This window comes from Vombatus ursinus, unplaced genomic scaffold (genome assembly GCF_900497805.2).
Source record: "Vombatus ursinus unplaced genomic scaffold, bare-nosed wombat genome assembly UNPS02014818.1, whole genome shotgun sequence".
Taxonomy (NCBI): domain Eukaryota; kingdom Metazoa; phylum Chordata; class Mammalia; order Diprotodontia; family Vombatidae; genus Vombatus; species Vombatus ursinus.
The window spans coordinates 16,903,751-16,924,882 of record NW_020954596.1 but is presented as its reverse complement, the minus strand read 5'-3'; the positions used below and the strand labels follow the sequence as shown (position 1 = coordinate 16,924,882).

The following is a 21,132-nucleotide window of genomic DNA, read 5'->3' as shown; positions in this document are numbered from 1 at the left end:
TTTCCAGGTCCCTGTTTCTTTCATCACAGACAAAATGCATTCATAGAATCACAGCATCTCAGAATTGAAAAAAAATACCTCAGAAACCATCTAGTCCAGGTCTGGGGAACCTGCAGCCTCGAGGCCAGGTTCTAGGTCCTCAAGTGCAGCCTTTTGACTGAGCTCAAGTTGTACAGAACAAATCCTTTTATTAAGGGGATTTGTTCTGTGAAATTTGGATTCAGTCAAAGGGCTGCACTTGAGGACCTAGAGGACCACACGTGGCCTCAAGGCCAAAGGTTCCCCACCCCTGATCTAGTCCAATGCAGCACTGAGCAGGCGTCTCTGACAAGTGTTCATCTAGCTTCTATTTGAAGACCTCTAGTGATAGGAAAGACAAATAAGTAGAATGTCAGGGAGACTCATCTCTCTGAGTTCAAATCCAGCCTCAGAAACTTACTGGCTATTTGACCTGAGGCAAGTCACTTAACCTCAGTTTCCTCAGTTTCCTTATCTGTAAAATAAGCTAGAGAAAGAAATGGCAAACCACTCCAGTGTCTCTGCGAAGAAAACTCCAAATGGGGTCATGAAGAGGTAGACACAACTGAACAACAGCAGAGGATTACAATAGAAAATTCACAAATGGAGGCATCTCATTTCACTGATCATTTAATTCTCCTGATACCACACCTAATTGTGCATTTGTCCTTACCCCCATTATATTGTGTGTTCCTTGAGAACAGGCTTACCTTAGGTCACATCAGTCTTTGCATCCTCAGGATACCCCTCTGCATAGAAGACCAAGGATAGAGATAGTTACTGGACCTGTGATTTCAGTGATGTAGGGAACTCCCAGGTGAAGAAACCCCTTCTATCAACGCCGGACAGAATCTTCTCTTCCACTTAGAGGATTGTCTGGGAAATCGCAGCGGCAAGTGACTTGACCAGGGTTGCACAACCAGGATGTGTCTGAGGAGGGACTTGAACCCAGATCTTCTTGGCTCTTTAACTAGTCTGTCACACTGAAGAATAGGAATCTAAAAATTATTTGTGAATTTCCAGTTTCTCTGACTGGAGCAGAGGAAAAAAAAAACAAAAAACAAAAAACAAAAAAAAACAAACAAAAAAACAACCAATCTGGTGACAACTTAAATGTTGCTCCATTCCCTCTCCTACCCAAATTCCGACTCATCAGAAGGAAGGTGCTCTGGTCCCCAGCTCATGCATTTCATCCTCCTGAAGAGCCCAGATCCCCATATCAGACAAATAAGGGCCTATTGGACGGGACCTGTAACCTCCCCTATTGTCTCCTACTCCCTGTTGTCAATCTTTGATCATGACTAGGCAGGAGTTGGTCCTGGGTAGGTCAGAGATTTCCTTATACCAGCCCTCACTTTGTGGCCTGAAAATTGTCTTGTCAGTATGACAACCAGAGCCTGCCTAGAGGGCAGAGAAATCAGAAGAATTGATCAGTAATAGAAGTGGCCTAGAAATAGTAGGGAAAGTCCTAAATTTATGATCAGAAGATCTAGTTTCAAGTCCTATGTTCCCAAAATACTAGTTGTATTCCGTGTCTCTGGTCCTCAATTTCCTCCTCCGTGAAATGACAATTAGCCTACACAATCTCCAAGATTCTTTGTAGATCTCATTCTTATTCTCTTAGTCTTCTCTAGTATGAATTTAAAGGGAACGGAGAGATAAGAAGAAATCATCAAGAGGGAGATATTACCATCATCTGCTGCCACCAAATCCCACCAAGTTTATACTCCATCCTGCTCTCTCCAGTTCTGCCATCATCTAGAGCAGGGGAGGGGAATCTTCGGCCAGGAGGCCACATGTGGCCCTCTAGGTCCTCAAGTGTGGCCAGAGTACACCAGCCTTGAGGACCTAGAGGACTACATGTGACCTTGAGGCTGCAGGTGCCTAACCCCTGCTCTAGAGGCTACATTTCACACTTTACCTCTGACCATCTTCTTTCTATCCTACCTGTCAGACCCAGCTTCTCAGGTTCACTCTGCCCTGAGCCTCATGGTCATAGGATTTAGAGCTAGAGGAAACCTTAGGGATCCTCCAATTCAACTCCCTTGTTTTACAAAAAAGGAAACTGAGTCCCAGAGGGACAAAGTGATTTTTCGGAGGCCACACCAGTAGTAATTTGCAGAAACCCTTTCTAAAATCAAGGCCCCTTAATGCTAAGCCAAATACGCTTTCACACATGATTTGAATCTTAGATCCCGGTTTCTTTTAGCTCTGAGCCCTCCAAATTACTTCCAAATGCTTACAGAAAATACTTTTGGGAGTTGGAACTGGGCATGCTCAGTAGGACAGGATTTTGGTTACAAAAGGGTCTGCTATGTAGACAGTACTGACTCCTCCCTCTCCCAACCCAGAGGGAGGGAGAGAGGAGGTGGAGGGAGAGGGTTGGAGGATGAGTCAGACCCGAAAGTATGCTGGGGTCTGTGTGAGCAGAGGCACCGTTGTCCTCAGGCCTGGGGAGTGCCCTAGGACAGCTGTCCACTCTCCTCTTTTAGGCAAAGCTGCCCAGGGCTTTGAGAGTTCCAGGGAGTAAAGGCTGGAGGGAGGGGAACCAGACAGAGGTGGCCAATCCTGGCCTGGGCTCCTCCCTTTGTGCAAGGCTCGGTCAGGCGGGCTCCTCTCTGAAAAGTTGCAAACAAGTCCTCTTGTGCAGGAGGGGGAAGAACTGGAGAGAGGGAGAAGGAAGGAGGAGGGCGGTGATTGATTCTCCCTGGAAGTTCGCTCATGGCCCAAGCTGACCTGCTGCCGGGCACTTGCGTCCAGGACATCCAGTTGCAGTTCTGGACAGAGTCCCTGCAGGTGGTCCCTTCTCTCTTGGCTCCAGCAGTGACTCTGGGGGTGGCCTTGGGCATCAGCTGTGCAGTTTTGCTTTGTGTCTACGTGATCAAGCCTCTGCTCCAGAAAAAGGTAGGTCTTCCCCTCTAAGACAACTTGTAACAATTTTCCCATCTCCCGTCCCCTCCCCATTCGAACTGGTGATCATTCAAGCAGGGGCCACTCTCCCAGTAAGGAGACCCCTTCTACCAATGCAGATCTGTACCTTAGAGCTTCCTAGGGTTACTTGGGGCACATAACTTAACTGGCTTGCTTAGTCACATAACTAGTGTGCTTCAGAGACAGTGTTTGAACTGATGGCTTCCGGATTCATATTCCAGCCCTCTTTCCAACATACCATATTGTCTCAATTTTGGTAGTAATGTCAAAATGCCCTGGTATCAAGAAGGATTGAACAAAATATACTCTTGTTATATGTCCTAGACCTGGAGCACAAAGAAAATTAGATCTGGAAGGCACCTTTTATATGATTTAGTTCAAACCCCTCATTTTATTAATGAGATACTTGAAGTTAGCAGGTAATGGCATGTAATGGAAAGAACACTGATTTGGAGCCAAAGTACCTGAGTTCAAATCTAGATTCCTCTGCTTGTAACCTGTGTGACAGTAGGCAAAGTCCTAATGGATCATCCATTTGGACCTTTAAGGTACCTTAGAGATCATGATTTTTAGCCTCTTCGTTCTATGGGTATAGAAACTGAGTCCCAAGTCCTCTGGCTAAAAATCCAGTGCTCTATCTACTATACCTGACTGCCCTCCTCTCTCTAGGTTTCACTTTCCTCCTCTATAAAATGAAGACTATGGACCAGACAGATGATATCCTAAATTCTCTGCCAGCTCTGATAATAACTGGCTTTTATAGGTGTAGTTCTTTAAGATTGCAGAGCCTATTACATACTTCATCTCATTTGATCCTTTTAAGGACCCTGTGAAGTAAACACAGAGGTTTACCCCATTTTACAGATGAGGCAGCTGAGAGTTAGAGTAAGTTTCTTGCCCATAGGCATATCACAGGCAGGACTCAAGCTCACTTCTCCGCTAGCCCTGAGTTACACTACTCTATTCTAACTCCCAGCTCCTTTGAGCCCATCAAAGTGACTAGCTAACTTTTTTTTTTTTTGAGGCAGTTGGGGTTAAGTGACTTGCCCAGGGTCACACAGCTTTTAAGTGTCTGAGGCTGGATTTGAATTCATGTCCTTCTGACTCTATGCTTCCCGTAGCCAACTCTTTAGTGTCATAATCAAGGAGTAGAAACAAAGTCCCCTGATTCTTAGCCCTTTGTTATTTCCAGTTCATTATGTTGTTATTCCATATCCTCAGTGTTGTGGGAGTAAATATTTAACAACTGGCTCACTGAGCCAGACACACTTTTAAGTTTAATCCTGTTGTTCCGTTGTTTCAATTGTGTCTGACTCTTTGTGACCCATTTTTCTTGGTAAAAATCCTGGGTGGGCTGCCATTTCCTTCAGCTCCTTTTACAGATGAGGAAATTGAGGCAAACAGGGCTAAGTGGCTTGCCCAGGGTCACACAGCTAGTAAGTGTCTGAGGCTGGCTTTGAAATCATTTTACAGATGAGGAAGTTGAGGCAAACAGGGTTAAGTGGCTTGCCCAGGGTCACACAGCTACTAAGTGTCTGAGGCCAGTTTTGAACTCATGAAGAGAAGTCTTCCAGACTCCAGATCCAGTACTCTCTCCATTGCATCACCAACTGCCCCAAGTTTAATCTATATTATTACTATTTTCTCTATCACTATCTTAAGTCAAAACAATTAACAAAATAAATCAAACTCTGATTTGTAGTTTGCCTATTTCCAAGGAGTAAATGCCCACACAGAAATTTAACAGTCAGCATGAGCCAGTCCAGGCTGGTTATTTTGAGTTTTAGAAAATGTGTATCTAGAGATAGCAGCTCCAAAACCTCTCCTTGGTCTTCCCGCCTCCTTAAGGCATTGTTCCATCTCTCTCCATTTTCCTACTATGCAATACTTACAGCCTCTATTTCTTCACCACCCACCCATCCAGTCCTTTGTAGTCAGGCTCACATTTAAACAAACCATTCTACCAAAATTACTCTCTCCCAGTTTACTAATGACATCTTGACCACTCAAATGAAACTGGTCTCTCTAAGGTTACCAAAAAAAATCTCTTAATGGTTGATGGTCTTTTCTCCATCTTCATGTTTCTTGATCTCTGTAACTTTTGACATTATTGGCTATGCCCTGTTCCTTCTTTCATGTTCCGTCCTTCTTTGGCTTCTGTGTAATTGATCTTTCCTTGTCCTCCTCCTCCACTTCTGAGCACCAACTTTCAGTCTCATTCGCTAGATCTTCCTCAATGTCCCATCTTCTAACTATGGGGTCCGCTAAGGCTCTGCCCACTGCTCGTGTCTCTAAATTTTCTCTTGCTCGTTTTATTAGCTCCCAATGATTATCTCTATGGAGATGACTCCCACCCTTTAAAACCATCCCTAATCTCTCTCCTGAGCTCTATCTCCACCAACTGTTTGCTCAATATCTGTACCTAGGTGTTCCATAGGCATTTCAAACTCAACATGGCCAAAGTGGAATTCATTGTTTTCCGCTAAAGCTACTTCTCCAATCTTTCCTATTTCTGTTAAGAGCTCCACCATCCTTCTGGTTAGGAATGTTTGCAATACCAGAACAGTTCTTAAATCTTCACCCTCCCCTCACCACTATCTGAGCTTATCTATTGCTCACTTGAATGGATTCTCCTACCACATCTTTTTGCATGTCCCCTTCTCTCTGTTCATACAACAAACACTGTAATTCAGCCCTTCTAACCTGTCATCTAGACTTTTGAGAACACGTCTTAATAAGTCTCCCTGCCTCAAGCTTCTCCCCTTCCCCACCCATCCCTCATGTAGCTGCAAAAGAATCTTCTAAAGCAGAGTTCTTAGTATGCGAATTATTTTCTCAAAGAACTTTGACAGTTTCCCTCTTGCCTATAGTATAAAAAACAACCTTCTCAGCTTGGCAGTTAAAGCCCTTCACAATCTGGCTCCATCATTCAACTTTCTAAATAGCATCACCTCTCTGATGTCTTGGTCCTCTTTGAGAACTAAGGACAAACAGCAGCCTCTGTGAGTAGAAATAAGAGGTGCCCCACTGGGGACCTAACTGGAACTCACAAGTTGGGCAACACAGCTCTCTCTTTTTCTTTCCCTTCCTTCCTTCCTTCCAATCTCTCTCTCTCTCTCTCTCTCTCTCTCTCTCTCTCTCTCTCTCTCTGTCCCCCTTTCCTTCACTTTGTCCACATAGAGTATCATACCCTTACCTGGGGGTGCTCTGCCCAAAGGAATATAAACTTTTATTTTTGACACTTTTTTTTCTTTCTTTTTTTTCTTTTTCTTTACCTTAACCCAAATCATTGATTGACCCACAATAGGTCCCAGACCAAGCCCCAGACCCTGGGCAAATCACTTCACCCTGTTTGTCTCAGTTTCCTCATCTGTAAAATGAGTTGGAGAAGCAAATGGCAAACCACTCCGGTATCTTTGCTAAGAAAACCCCAAATAGGGTCACAAAGAGTTGGGCCCAACTGAACAGCAATATAACTTTAAATAATTTTATATTTTCCCCCAATTACATGTAAAAACAATTTTTACATTCATTTTTTTTAAATTTTGAGTTTCTGATTCTTCCCCCCCTTCCTTCCCTCCCTCCTCATTGAGAAGGCAAGCAGTTTGATGTAAGTTATACATGTTCAGTCATGCAAAACATATTTCCATGAACAACTTAACTTTCAGTGAACATCTAAAAGACTTTAAATACTTCACACTAGTAGCAAAGCAGTAACTTTTTTTTCCTAATATATTATACAGAGGATTAATGGGTTGAAAATGAAAGGAAACTTGGCCTCATAAGATCTTTTTTATTTAAATTAGGCAAAGAAGAATAAGAAGTTAGATTTGTATAATGCTTCAACATCCACTTAATTCTTTTTTGCCACAACCCTGTGAGTAAGGTAGTAGAAATATTATTATTCCTATTTTACAGAAGAAAAAACTGAGGATCAGAGATGTAAACTGACTTGCCCAGAGTTGCACAGATATGACCCCATGTCTTCTCTGACTCCAGATCCACTGTTCTTACCATTCTACATCCCAAGCTACTTCAGTTATTAGTGTGTACAAAGTTCTCCTGCTTCTGCTCAGTTCACTTTGCATGAGTTCATATAAGCCTTCACAGGTTTTTTTCTGAAACCATCTTGCTCATCATTTCTTATAGCACAATAGTATTCCATTACATTCATATACCACAACTTGTTCAGCCATTCCCCAATTGATAGGCATCCACTCAATTTCCAATTCTTTGCCACCACAAAAAGAGCTGCTATAAATTTTTGTACAGATAGATCCTTTTCCCTTTTCTTTGATCTCTTTGGGATATAGACCTCGTAGTGCTATTGCTGGGCTAAAGGGTATGTAGAGTTTATAACCTTTTGGGCATAGTTCCAAATTGTTCTCCAGAATGGTGGGACTAGTTCATAGCTCCACCAACAATGTATTAGTGTCCCGATTTTTCCACCTCCCCTCCAGCATTTTTTATTATCCTTTTGGGTCATGTTAGCTAATCTGATAGGTATGAAGTGGTGTCTCAGCGTTGTTTTAATGTGCATTTCTCCAATCGATTACGATTTAGAACATTTTTTTTCATGTGACTATTGATAACTTCGATTTCTTCTTCTGAGAAATGCCTGTTTATATCCTTTGACCAATTATCAATTGGGAAATGACTCTTATTTTTATAAATTTGTCTCAGTTCTTTAAATATTTGAGGAATGAGACCACTATTAGAGAAAATTGCTATAATTCCCGCCCCCTCTGGTTTCCTGTTTTCTTTCTAATTATTGACTACATTAGTTTTGTTTGTATAAAACCATTGTAATTTCATGTAATAAAAATTATTCATTTTACTTCCCATGATTCTCTCGAACTCTTATTTGGTCATAAACTCTCCACTTATCCATAGATCTGACAGGTACGTTTTTTCCATACTTTACTAATTTAGTTATGATGTCACATTTTATGTCCAAATCATTTATCCATTTTGATCTTAACATATGGTGTCTATGCCTAGTTTCTTCCAAACTTTTATTGTTGTTTAGTCAGTCATTCAGCTCTGTCTGACTCTTTGTGGCCCCATGGACCATAGCATGCCAGACCCTTCTATCCTCTCTAAAAGATATCTCTTAAAGGCTGTCCAAATTTGTGTTCATTGTTTCCATGACAATATTTATTCATCTTACCTTCTGTCATCCCATTTTCTTTTTGCCTTCAATATTTCCCAGTACCAGGGTCTTTTCCAATGAACCTTGTCTTCTCATTATGTGACCAAAGTATTTAAGCTTCAGCTTGAGTATTTGACCTGTAGCGAACAGACTGAATTAATTTCTTTAAGTATTGACTGATTTGATCTCTTTGCTGGTACTGCTAGGCCACCTTCCTTCACATTGTTTGTTTTCATGGATTCCCTTTATATTCTTGACCTTTTGTTCTTGCAAATGTATCTTTTTACTATTTTCTTCTAACTCTACAAAAATATTCTTTTGGCAGTTTGATTGCTGTAGCACTGAATAAGTAAATTAACTTAGGTAGAATTGTTATTTTATTGTATTGGCTCAGCCCACTCACGAGCAATTATTATTTCTCCAGTTGTTTAGATCTGATTTTATTCGCATGAAGAATGTTTTATAATTGTGTTAACATAATTCCTGGGTTTGTCTTGATAGGTAGACTCCCAAGTATTTTATATTGTCTACAGTTATTTTTAAATGAAATTTCTTTTTTGTCTCTTCCTACTGGGTTTTGTTAGAAGTATATAGAAATGCTGGTGATTTATATGGATTTATTTTATATCCTGCAACTTTTCTAAAGTTGTTAATTTCAACTAGTGTTTTTTTTTTAGTTGATTGTCTAAGGTTCTCTCAGTGTGCCATTGTTATCATCTGCAAAGAGTGATAGTTTTGTTTCCTTGTTTACTATTTGTATTCCCCAATTTCTTTTTTTTTTATCTTATTGTCATAGCTACAGTCTCTAATACAATATTAAATAATAGTGGTAATAATGGATATCCTTGTTTCACCCCTTATCTTATTGAGAAGGCTTCAAGATTATCCCCATTACTGATAATGAGTGCTCTTGGTTTCAGAAAGATACTACTCGTCATTTTAAGAAAGGTTCCATTGATTCTTATGCTTTCTAGAGTTTTTAAAAGGAATGGATGCTGTGTTTTGTCAAAAGCTTGCATCTATTGATATGATTAATTATACTTAAAGTTTTCCTAATATTGAACCAACCATGCATTCCCAGTATAAATCCTGCCTGGTCATAATGTATGATTTTTGTGATATATTGCAGTATTCTCCTTGCCAGTATTTTAATTGAACATTTTGTTTCACTACTCATTAAGGAAATTGTTCTGTAGTTTTCTTTATCTGTTTTTGTTTTCCTCGTTTAAATATCAAAATTGTATTTGTTTCATAAAAAAATTAGTAGGAAATAATTTATACAATATTGGGATTGATTATTCTTTAAAGGTTTGGTAGAATTCACTTGGAGATATAGCTGCTTGAAGTATTTTCTACTCAACCTGGGAGCTGTGGAAATTTGGTTATAATATTCTTGGGAGTTTTCATTTTGGGATCTTTTTCAGGAGGTGATTATTAGATTCTTTCTCATTTCTATTTTACCCTTTTGTTCTAGGATATTGTTTTCCTTTATAATTTCTTGAAATATAATCTCTAGGTTCCTTCTTTGATCTTGGCTTTCAGTAATCCAGTAATTCTTAAATTATCTGTCCTTCATCTGTTTTCTGAATCAGTTGTTTTTCCAGTGAGATACTTCACATTTCTTCTATTTTTTCCATTCTTTTGGCTTTGTTTTATTGTGTCTTGCTATCTCATGGCGTCATTAGCTTTCACTTGCCCAATTCTAATTTTTAAGGAATTATTTTCTTAGTAAGCCTTTGCACCATTTGGCTAATTCTACTTTTTAAGGAGTCATTTTCATCAGTGAAGTTTTGTACCTCTTTTTCCATTTAGTCAATTCTGTTTTCTGAGGTGTGTTTTGGGACCTTTTTTACCAAGCTGTTAATTGTCCTTCCATAATTTTCTTCTCTTGCTCTCATTTCTTTATCTAATTTTCCTCTACCATTCTTACTTGATTTTAAAAATCATTTTTAGAAGAATTCTTAATGGGCTATGTCCAATTCACATTTTTTTTCTTTGTAGCATTGCTTATATGCTTATAGCTATTTTGACTTCATTGTCTTCTTCAGAGTTGTTGTCTTGATCTTCTCAGTCACCATAGTAGCTTTATGATCAGGTTCTTTTTTATGATTATTGTTTGCTTGTTTTTCTAGCCTATTTCTTTGAATTTATGATAAAGTTGGACTCTCTTCATAGTGGGGGAGGGAGGTTGGGAGAATGGTTACTATCCCAAGCTTCAGACATTTTCATACTGCTATTTTCAGGGATAGCCCTGGGCATTTGGAAGCTTTTGGTTCTTCAAAGGTGATGTGATCTGACGAGAGGTATAGACACAGCTCTCCTTTTCTGCACTATGGTTCTTGCATAGGAAGGGCTCCTAATCCCTTGGATTGCAATTGATAGGGCTCCTCAGGTCCCCTGCTCCCTCTTGACCAAAAGTGTTCTTCTCTGCCCTTGAACTATGACCCAGAAGTGGTATGGACCACTTACATGTTGCCAAACAACATCTGTCCTATGTCCAGTATAGCACAAGGGTCCCCTGTAATCTTCTTGCCAATTGTTAGGTCCCCTCACCATATTTTGACTTGAGAAGTCCTGAAACCTAGTCTTACCTCTGGTGTTTCATCCATGTGGGCTCCTCCCCCATGTCACCGATCTCTCTTTCTGACCTCCTAAATTGTCTTGGGCTAGAAGAATGTCTCACCTTGATCTTTTGCTGGTTCTATCACCCCAGAATTTGATTTGAGGTATTATTTTAAACTTGTTTGAAGGGGAATGTTGGGAGAGCTCAGCTAAATGCTTCCTCTGTGCTGCCATCTTGGCCATATCTCCAGGAGTAACTCCATGTCTTTTCCTGATATTTCTTTTTTTTAATTTAATTTCATTTGCTTTTTGCCTCAAAATATTTCTTTCCCTTCCCTTCGAGAGAACCATCCTTTGTAGCAAAGAACAGAAGAGAAACAGAGGAAAATAGAAACTATTTTACATAACAAACCATTACATAGCCTGAATCTGACCATATATAATGTTTCACACCTGTAGCCCCCCACCTAGTCAAAGAAAGGAAAGATTTTTCTCATCTCTTTTTCAAGGTCAAACGTCTTCATTTCAATTATAGAATTTTCAACTCTTATATTCCTATCACAGATATAAAGAAACAATGTATCATGAAAGATATTCTATTATTCTTTAACTCCCCACCCCACAACAAAAAAGAAATGCTTATAATCTTTGATTTAAGTGGCATAAACAAACAAATATGGTGTAAGCTTCAGGACTGAGCAGCTGTAAATCACAGGAAAGATTCTGTCTTCCTTTCAATGAACTGTATTTTTCTTCTTGGGTTTTTAGAAAGATTCCCAAAGTCTCCTCAAAAACTTGGATGCTGATGTACATCTTTATGAAACTGACTCACCACCAAGAGAGAAGAGAAAGGAAGACCAAACACCCACGGAAGAGGGAATTCTTGGTGTAAGTCTTTTTCATTTGTAGAAGTATATAATACATCTCCAATGTATAGCCTGACATCTTATAGATTATTAAAGAAAAATCTGTCAGAAAATTTAAAAGGAAATGAATTAGACTTTTTCCCTCTGATAGGGCATTTCTGGAAGGTATTTTAACTCTTTCAAGTGACTAGAATAGTCCTTAATGAATAGTTTCTTAAATATACCCATTTTCTTGTAGAATTGATTTTATACTTGCTCCCTATTAGGAGGGGAAAAAAACAAAAACAAAACAAAGCTAAAGCAAAACATTAATCATTTAAGCCTTGATTATTCAAAATGATAGAAGTTCTGACTTTTACATAATCATTGCCAACAAATAGCATATTTAGCACCCATTCTAAATCTGCTAAGTCAGATGATATACCTAATATAAATTAGACTGACACCTGAGACTTTTTTCTCCACAATTTTATCTTTCTCTAACAAAATTCTAGGAGAGGTTATTAAATGGATAGTTTATAAGTACTCATAAAGTTAAGTGGTGATCATTAGGAGCCATCATGGGTTCAAGAACAAGTCATGCCTAATTAAGCTCATTTCCTTCTTCAGCAAATCAACAGAATGCCTTAAGCAGAGGATACCTGAATTTCAGGGAAAATTGCTTTCTCTCTTCATAATATATGAGATGGATGACAGTATAATTAGGTGGCTTCACAACTTAAAAGAACAGTGGTCATTGGTTTGATATCAATCTAGAGGAAGGTCTACAGTAGAGTGATACAGAGGATAGTCCTTGGGTAAACTTGTATTAGGTAACTGTGGGAAAGTCACAACCTCTGGGAGTCAGAGGCAGCTAGATGTCAGTGGATAGAGCGTCTGGATTCAGGAAGACCTGAGTTCAAATCTGGCCTCAGACACTAGCTGTGTGACCCATCACAAGTTACTAAATCTCTGTCTCAGTTTCCTCATTTGTAAGACAAGCATAATAATAACACTCATAAAAATGTTGGAAAAGATGTGGGAAAATTGGAACGCTAATGCATTGTTGATGGAGTTGTGAACTGATCTAACCGTTCTGGAGAGCAATTTGGAACTGTACCCAAAGGGGTATAAAATGATGCATACCCTTTGACCCAGCAATACCACTTCTAGGTCTATATCCCAAAGAGATCATAAAAACAGGAAAAGGACCCACACATGCAAAAATATTTATAGCAGCTCTTTTTGTGATGGCCAAGAATTGGAAATTGAGGGAATGCCCATTAATTGGGGAATGACTGAACGAGCTGTGTTATGTGAATGTAATGGAATACTATTGTGCTGGAAGAAATGATGAGCCCATGGACATCCTTCAGAAAAACCTGGAAAAACTTATATGAATTGATGCTGAGTGAAGTGAGCAGAACCAGGAGAACATTGTACACAGTAACAGCCACACTGTGTGATGACTGACTTTGATAGACTTAGCTCTTCTCAGCAGTGCAGGGATCTAAGACAACTCCAAAAGACTCATGATGGAAAAAGCTATCCACATCCAGAGAAAGAACCATGGAGTCTGAATGCAGATGGAGGCATACTATCTGTTCTTCTTTTCTTTTGTTGTTTTGTTTTGATTCTTCTTTCTTGTGGTTCCTCCCATTGCTTCTAATTCTTCTTTACATCATGACTAATGTGAAAATATACTTAATATGAATTATAAGTAGAGCCTATATCAGATTGCACACCATCTTGGGGAGTGGGAAGGAGAGGAAGAGGGAGAAAATTTAAAACTCAAAATCTTATGGAAGTGAATGTTAAAAACTGAAAATTAATAAATAAATTGTTTTAAAAAAGAAAAAAAATAGTATTAACATTCATATGTAAGACAGGGATAACATTAACACCTACCTTTCAGGGTCATTTTGAGGATCAAATTAGAAATTTTTAAAGTGCTTTAGCATAGTGCCTGGCACATAGTAGGGTGCTATATAAATGCTACTACTACTATTATTATTAATGGGCAAATTTAATATGGTGAAATTTAATAAGAATAAACATAAAATCTTTTACTTAGGTTTAAACAAAAATATAATAATTGTTAAATACAAGATAAGGTCAGCCTGATGGGGATCAATCCATGAAGTAACTAAGAGCCAAGTTCTAGTCTTACCTAAGACATATGGTGGTTGCATGAGCTTGTATGATAGGTTCTTATAAATGCTTGCTAACTGACTTACCCTACAGTGCCTCAGGAAATTATCTGAAGGTTTCTGTTTCAGAGTAGCTGTGGATGGCATTGGTCTAGTAAAAGATATATATATATATATATATATATATATATATATATATATATATATATGAAGTCCTCCATTTAGGTAAAAAAAAATAATTGAAGGAGTGCCAAATGTGAAAGACATGGCTTAAAAGCAGCTCATATTAGGAAAAAAAAGGCTTAGGTGTGACAAGTTCAATATGGGTCAACAGTGTCCAGATAGAGAGGCTCAAGAGGGCTCAGGATGACATGTGGAATAAGTGTTTTACCCAGGAAAATCTGAGTTCAGTCTTATTTTAGACACTTACTAGATTGTGAGCAAGTCACTTAAAACTCTCTGATCATCAGAGGCAGCCAGGTAGTACATTGGATTGACCAGTGGACCTGGTGACAGCAAGAGTTGAGTTCAAATTTAGCCTTTGACATTTAGTAGCTATAAGACTCTGGACAAATCACTTAATTCCTATCTGCCTCAGTTTCCTCCACTATAAATGGAGGTTAATAATAGCACCTAACTTTCAGGTTTGTTGTGAGGATCAAATGAGATAATATTTCTAAAGTAAATAGCACAGTGACTGACACATAGTAGGCTCTTCAAAAGTTTTCTTCCTCAGTTTCCTCATATCTCCAATGAGGATTTTGTACTCAATGGCCCCATAAGGTCCCTGCCAGTTCTAAACCTATGATTTTTTTTTTTAGGCAACTGGAGTTAAGTGACTTGCCCAGGGTCACACAGCTAGTAAGTGTCAAGTGTTTGGTCTGAGGCCGGATTTGAACTCAGGTCCTCCTGACTTCAGGGCCGGTGCTCTATCCACTGCGCCACCTAGCTGCCCCTAAATCTATGATTCTTTAGGACATCAGTTCAAATCTTTCCAATGACACCTATTAACTGTATGACCTTGAAGAAATCATCTAACCATTCTGAGTCTCAGATTCCTCATCTAGAAAATAGGGTAATAAAACCTGTATAGTACCTACTTCACAGGGCTGCTCTGAGGCTTATACATACAATGATTTGTAAACCTTAAAGCACTGTCAGGTGGCCTGGAAAGTTTGTAAGGCACCTTCTAAACTTGAGGTTCTTCCTAACTTCCTAACTCCTAGTAAGTTCATAAATGAATTATTGACCTCAGCCTGAACCACAGCAAGGTTGAACAGGCTACCTCCCTCTTTTTTTTTTTTTAGAAGAGATTTCTAATCTGTAAGCTATTTATTTTCTCCTAAGAACAACTCCCCAGTAGTGAGCTAATCATTGCAGGACATAAAGTGAAAGGTCTCTGCAGGTTCCTAGGGGTTGATTTGCAGAAATGCCAGTGATTTCCCCTTTCTAAATTCATAACTAAAATGTGGCCCTAAAAATTAGGGGCAGGATGAGATTCACTGGAATCCCATTAGTACCCTCAAGAATGCATCAATCAACATATCTTCATTTCCTGCTGTTCTTTTGAACTAAGGCTGTTTTTATGATTCACTTGGAAACTTCAACAGATCCTGATGTCATTGGTGACCTTCACTTGTGCAGCTTACAGGCCCTGAGAGGTAACACAGCCCTGAACCTGGAGTCAGGGAGGCCTCAGTTAGAATTCCAGCCCAGATAATTACTAGTTGTATAACCCTGACTGATTCTCCCAGTTTCCTCCTCTGTAAAGTAAGGAGGTTGAACCAGACAGCCCCTAAGTTTCCTTCCATTCCCAGATCTATGATCCTCTGATGCCTCTTTGCTTTCTTAACAGAAAAGTTTTAGCCGCATTGAAGAAATGCTGATATAATCTCATTTTTCTATGACCAATTAGTTCCTTATTTATTTATTTTTTTAATGTCTTTTTTTCTGGAAGAGGAGGGCATGTTCTTTTTGTGGAAATATCACACTCACAATGTACACAGACTTAATCGTCTGAGTTACAAAATTACTTTTTAAAAAACTGCATTTACATTCTAATCAGTTTTCTTAGTAATTATATTGTTTATGCTACAAAGGCTTTTAGGAGTTGATGAACATTGAAATGTAGTCTGAAGTAGTATGGTTTATTGGGAAGGGCGCTGGACTTAAAGACAGAAGACCTAGGTTCAAAGTTCAGTTCATACTACTGTGTGACCCTCAGGCAAGTGTGACCTCTCTCTAAAACTCATTTTCCATCTGCAAAATGTGCTTAATAATCCCTGTCCTACTCACACATGCATGCATACATACATACATACATACATACCTACATATATACACATATATATATACACATATATGTATAATATGCACATATATTTATGTACATAAGCAGTTAGGTGGTGCAGTGGATAGAGTGCCAGGCCTGGAGTCAGGATGACTCATCTTCCTGAGTCTAAATCTGGCCTCAGACACTTACTAGCTGTGTGACCTTGGGCAGGTCACTTAACTGTTTGCCTCAGTTTCCTCTTCTGTAAAATGAGCTGGAGAAGGAAATGGCAAACCACTCCAGTACCTTTGCCAAGAAAACCCCAAATGGGATTATGAAGAGTCAGACACAACTGTAATGACTGAGCAATATATACATATATATATACACATATATACACACACATATATACATATATACATACATACATACACATATACATATATATATACACATACATATATCTCAACATATCTGTACACAGGCTTGTATAGATATGTGACTATCTGTCAATATGTATTTGAACACGGCCAATGCAGGAATTTATTATGCTTGACTATACATGTTTGTAATGGATTTTGTTTTTCTTACTTTATGTGTGTGTTAGGGAGGGGGGAGGTAGGAGAGAAAATGGAAGTGTGAGAATAAAATAACATTGAATTTCTAAACATAATTCCTATTCTGTTTAACTCACAGGTTGATGTTCAAATGAGATGATATAATATAGCCATGAATCACTGTGTAAATATACATTAAGTGATCATAATAATTGTCAATATAAACAAAATGTTTACTTTGATTCAACAGATATATATTGATTACCTATTTTGTCTGAAATTCTCTTCTAGAAACCAAGTGCACAAAGACAAAAGTGAAAGAGTCTCTCTGTGTTAATAAGTTTACAGATTTCAAGGAAAGAGACAAAGACAAAATCACCTTAAGCTAAATTTATCTAAACAAGAGGTTCTTAACCTCTTTTTTTTGACTATTATTTTTCCACCAACCCCTCTACAGGTCTGGTGAAGCCTATGGATCCTTTCTCAGAAAAAAAATTAAGTGCATAAAATAAAATATGTAGGATTACATAGGAAACTAGTTCTATTGAAATCATTATCAAAATATATATTTTTAAAAACAAGTTCACAGACACAAAGGTAAGAACCCTGATATAGACAAAACAGGTGAACATACTTCCTCATATAAGATGATGTGCACATCTTCCAAAATTGCACAATCACATCATCTGAGAGTCTGAAGGGACCTTAGCGGCCATGTTTTCCAACACAGACATCTGTTTCTGCTTCACTGCCAACTTCTGGGTTCTCATCTTTGAAGCAAGGCCACACACATAATCATAACTATTCCCTGAAGATAGGCCATCCAGTTATAGCCAAAACCACCAGCTGGCTCACACATCTTAGAGGCTATATAGTTTTACACTGAGTTAGACAAAAGGCCACTTAGAAATGCTTTCACCTCTAATGGGTCAAATGAGGTTAAACAGGGTTTGGGAGAAATCCTTTGGGGAGGACCCAAACTGATGTATATCATTCCTTTACTCTACCTGTCTCCATCTGCATATCCCCTCTCCTGCTGTAGCTAAAGAAGCTGATCTATCAAGCCTGTATCGCCATGTTGTCAATGAGTTTCTATTTTCCAGCTTCTATCCGGGCCACAAAAATAATTCTACTCATAGTTTTCAGTTGGAATAGCTCTCTAAAACCACTTTGTAGCAAGTTTCAGTTGTATTGTATTGTTTGGTTTTAAGTAAAAGTAAAAGTGAGTGAAAGAACCAGTAAGACTCTTTGGGCTTGGGCCTTGGGCACAGCAGAATAACAGTAATGATAATAATGATGATGATTGATGATGATGATGATGATGATAAATTTAAATGGAACAATAGCCAAAAGAAAATAATGGACAGACAAGATGCCGTGCCAATCTAGAGACACGTCATTAGTGATGTTCTTTAGTAATATTTGTAGGGAAGTTTTGGATAGTTGTTTTCTTCTGACGATATTTGATAACTAGAGCTGGAGTGATTTCAGTTTTGAGTGACCAGGTGGCCTGGCATGGAAGAAGGTGTTGTTTCCACTGGATTCTGATTTCTATGAAACACACAAAACAAGGCGAGCTTGGAAAATGTCATTGGCACTGAGAGCACCTGCCAATGCTCCCTTGAATGCATACTGCCTATTTTTAATATACCGTTGTCTCTAGGTAGCATTTTTAGATGCCTTAGAAATAAGCAAACGGGAGTCAACAAAGCCAGATGATGGTGTTACTATTGACTCTACTGATGGTCTAAAGAGAGGTTGAGCTTCAGCTCATTAACAGGCAGGCCATTACATCCACAACAGTCAGAGCATGAGGGAATGTAGGATCTTGGAGCTGGCAAGGATCACAGAGGGTATGTAATCCAACCTTTTCCTGAACATTCTCTTCTTTTACTACCCCTCTAGTGTCCCTTGAGATCTGATTCTATCAGAGGTGAGATTCTCCATAATCTACACCATCCAAACCCCTGTGTGAACTGAAATTCCCTTTATAACATCCGCAGTAGGTAGGCTCAGCTTGAAGACCTTGGTGATAGGGATCCCACTACATTCCAAAGCAGTCCGGGTAGCAGGTTGGCTCTGGATAGCTCACCAACCTTAAAAGGTATGTTGATTTATATTAAAGCAGGCAAAGGGAGTTGAATGCTTGTATTTTAATATATCAGTCATAATTAATTGGGATAAGCACAGGAGTTGGTAGAATTTTTTTGGAGTCAGGCCCTGCACAAACAGACTTCCATTACTCAACCTTGCTGTTTCTACCTATGTATTCCACTCTCTTGGTGAAAGGACCTGGCATAATTGACCTCCATTGGGTGATGATAAGTAATGCAGGTGTTATCAAAATTTTCCAAACCCTGAACTGACAGCAAATCCCATCTTATTGTTCATGGTCTGGACCTTAAAGACCATTTAGTTCAAGCTTCTCATTTTGTAGAAGAGGAGCCTGGGACCCAGTGAGGTTTCATGATTGCTACAATTGGAGACCAATAAATACTCTGTTATCTTTCTCTTTCTCTCAAAATTTATTTGAAAAACAGTGGGAATAATTCAGAGAATTCTTCTTAATTTGATATGGTTTTAAACTACTATTAGAGCGTAATTTAGGAATTTAAAACTATTTTAATAGATACCTATGTAGTTAAAAATTATGGAATTTCTAATTTAGGATGAGGTCACCCCTAATCATCTCCCTTCTCCTCCCCCATTTTGCAGATGAGGACATTAAGACCCAGGGTTGTGCAAAGTCCTAAGTGACAGAACTAAGCTTTTTTTCTCTCCTCATAAATCTCGCTTTCTTTCCATTACTCATGTTGCTATTATTCACCATTGGTTTTTAAGAAAAGTTCTCACATTGAGTTAGATACAAGAGGGACAAAAGTCAGATTTTGACTCTAGAGTGTGTGTCTCCAACAGCGTCTCTGTATAGCTCTTGATTGAGGAAGGCAGCACTGTATGATGTCGACAAAAATAACTCTAACTATGGCATGCTGTATACTTCGATTTACCTCTCTGGGCCTCAGTTTCCTTGTCAGTAAAAACAGAGGGTTAGACTAGAAATCAGGGGTGGGAAACCTGTGACCTTGAGGCCACATGTGGCCCTCTAGGTCCTGAAGTGTGGCCTTTTGACCAAATCCAAATTTCACAGAACAAATCCCCTTCATAAAAGGATTTGTTTTATGTTAAAAGGTCACACTCAAGGACCTAGAAGGCCTCAAGGCCACAGGTTCCCCCCCCCCGAATAAAATAAGGATAATAATGTTTACATTGCATACCTCCATAGGGTTGTTGTAAGGAAGGCACTTTTTAAAATGAAAATGTTACATAAAGAGAATTTTTATGATTCTCAGTCTCAGTAGTAATATTTGCTGGGATTTAAGATCACTTTTAGCTCTAACATTACATTTCCTATACTCTCAGATCTCTTTCACCTCCAACAAAGTTTTCTGTGTTCTATTCAAGCTCTATTTTATGATGTTATCATTGATTCATTGGTGCAATCCTCATGGAACATTTAGTACTTCAGATTGAGAAATTACACAATGAGAGGGTGTTCTATACAAGGTTCCCCAAAGTCAGTACAGTTTAGGTTATAAATGCTTACCTTCCCTCCCTCCCTCCCTCCTCCCTCTCTGCCTTCTTCCTTCCTTCCTTCCTCCTTCCTTCTTTCCTTCCTTCCTAGTTTAAGACTGGACTAGTACTTTTGAAACACCCTATATAAATATCATTGTGAATTTTTTCTTTCTTTCATTCTTTCCTTTTTTTTAAATTTATTCTTAGTTTTCAACATCCACCTCCACAAGATTCCGAGTTCCAAACTCTCACCCCATCTTGCCCCTCCCCCACCCCAAGTCGACATGCATTCTGAACACCCGTTCTCCCAATCTGCCCTCCCTTCTATCTCTCCCCCCTTATCTTATCCCCTTCCCCTTCTATTTTTCTGTAGGGCAGTATAGATTTCTGTACCCCATTTCCTATATCTCTTATTTCCCAGTTGCATGTGAAAACATTTTTTTTAAACATGCGTTTTTAAAACTTTGGGTTCCAAATTCTCTCTCCTCCTCCCTCCCCACCCACCCTCACTGAAAAAAGGCAAGCAACTCAATATAGGTTATACATGTGCAGTTATGTGAAACACTTCCATAGTAGACATGCTGTGAAAAACTAACTCTATTTCCCTTAATCCTATCCCGCCCCCCCATTTATTCTATTCTTTCTTTTGACACTGTCCGTCTTTAGAAGTATTTGCTTCTGACTACCCCCTTTCCCAATCTGCCATCCTCTCCATCATCCCCTAACTCTCTTGTCCCCCCTTCCCCCTACTTTCCTGCAGGGCAAGACATTTCCATACCCAACTGAGTGTGCATGCCATTGCCTCCCTAAGTCAAATCCCATGAGAATAAGATTCACTCATTCCCCGCCACCCTCCCCTGCCTCCCCTCCACTGCAAGAGCCTTTTCGTTTGTTTTTTGTGATATAATTTACCCTGCTCTACCTCTCCCTTTTCCCTCTCCCAGTGTAATCCTCTCTCACCCCTTAATTTTATTCTCCAGATATGACCCCTTCATCTTCAACTCACCTTGTGCCATCTATCCATCTATCTATCTATCTATCTATCTATCTATCTATCTATCTATCTATCTAT

The 21,132-nt window shown here is 39.0% G+C and overlaps 1 protein-coding gene across 1 annotated transcript in view; it reads left to right on the top strand.

Moving 5' to 3' along the window:
• The first annotated feature begins 2,446 nt into the window (after nucleotides 1-2,446).
• EVC (EvC ciliary complex subunit 1) overlaps nucleotides 2,447-21,132 on the top strand; it is a 118,515-nt gene continuing 99,829 nt past the window's right edge. Inside the window, exons 1-2 of the mRNA XM_027836608.1 lie at nucleotides 2,447-2,922; nucleotides 11,432-11,551. Coding sequence (XP_027692409.1) covers nucleotides 2,740-2,922; nucleotides 11,432-11,551 — 303 coding nt within the window. The 5' untranslated portion in view covers nucleotides 2,447-2,739. The remainder of the gene's footprint in view (nucleotides 2,923-11,431; nucleotides 11,552-21,132) is intronic.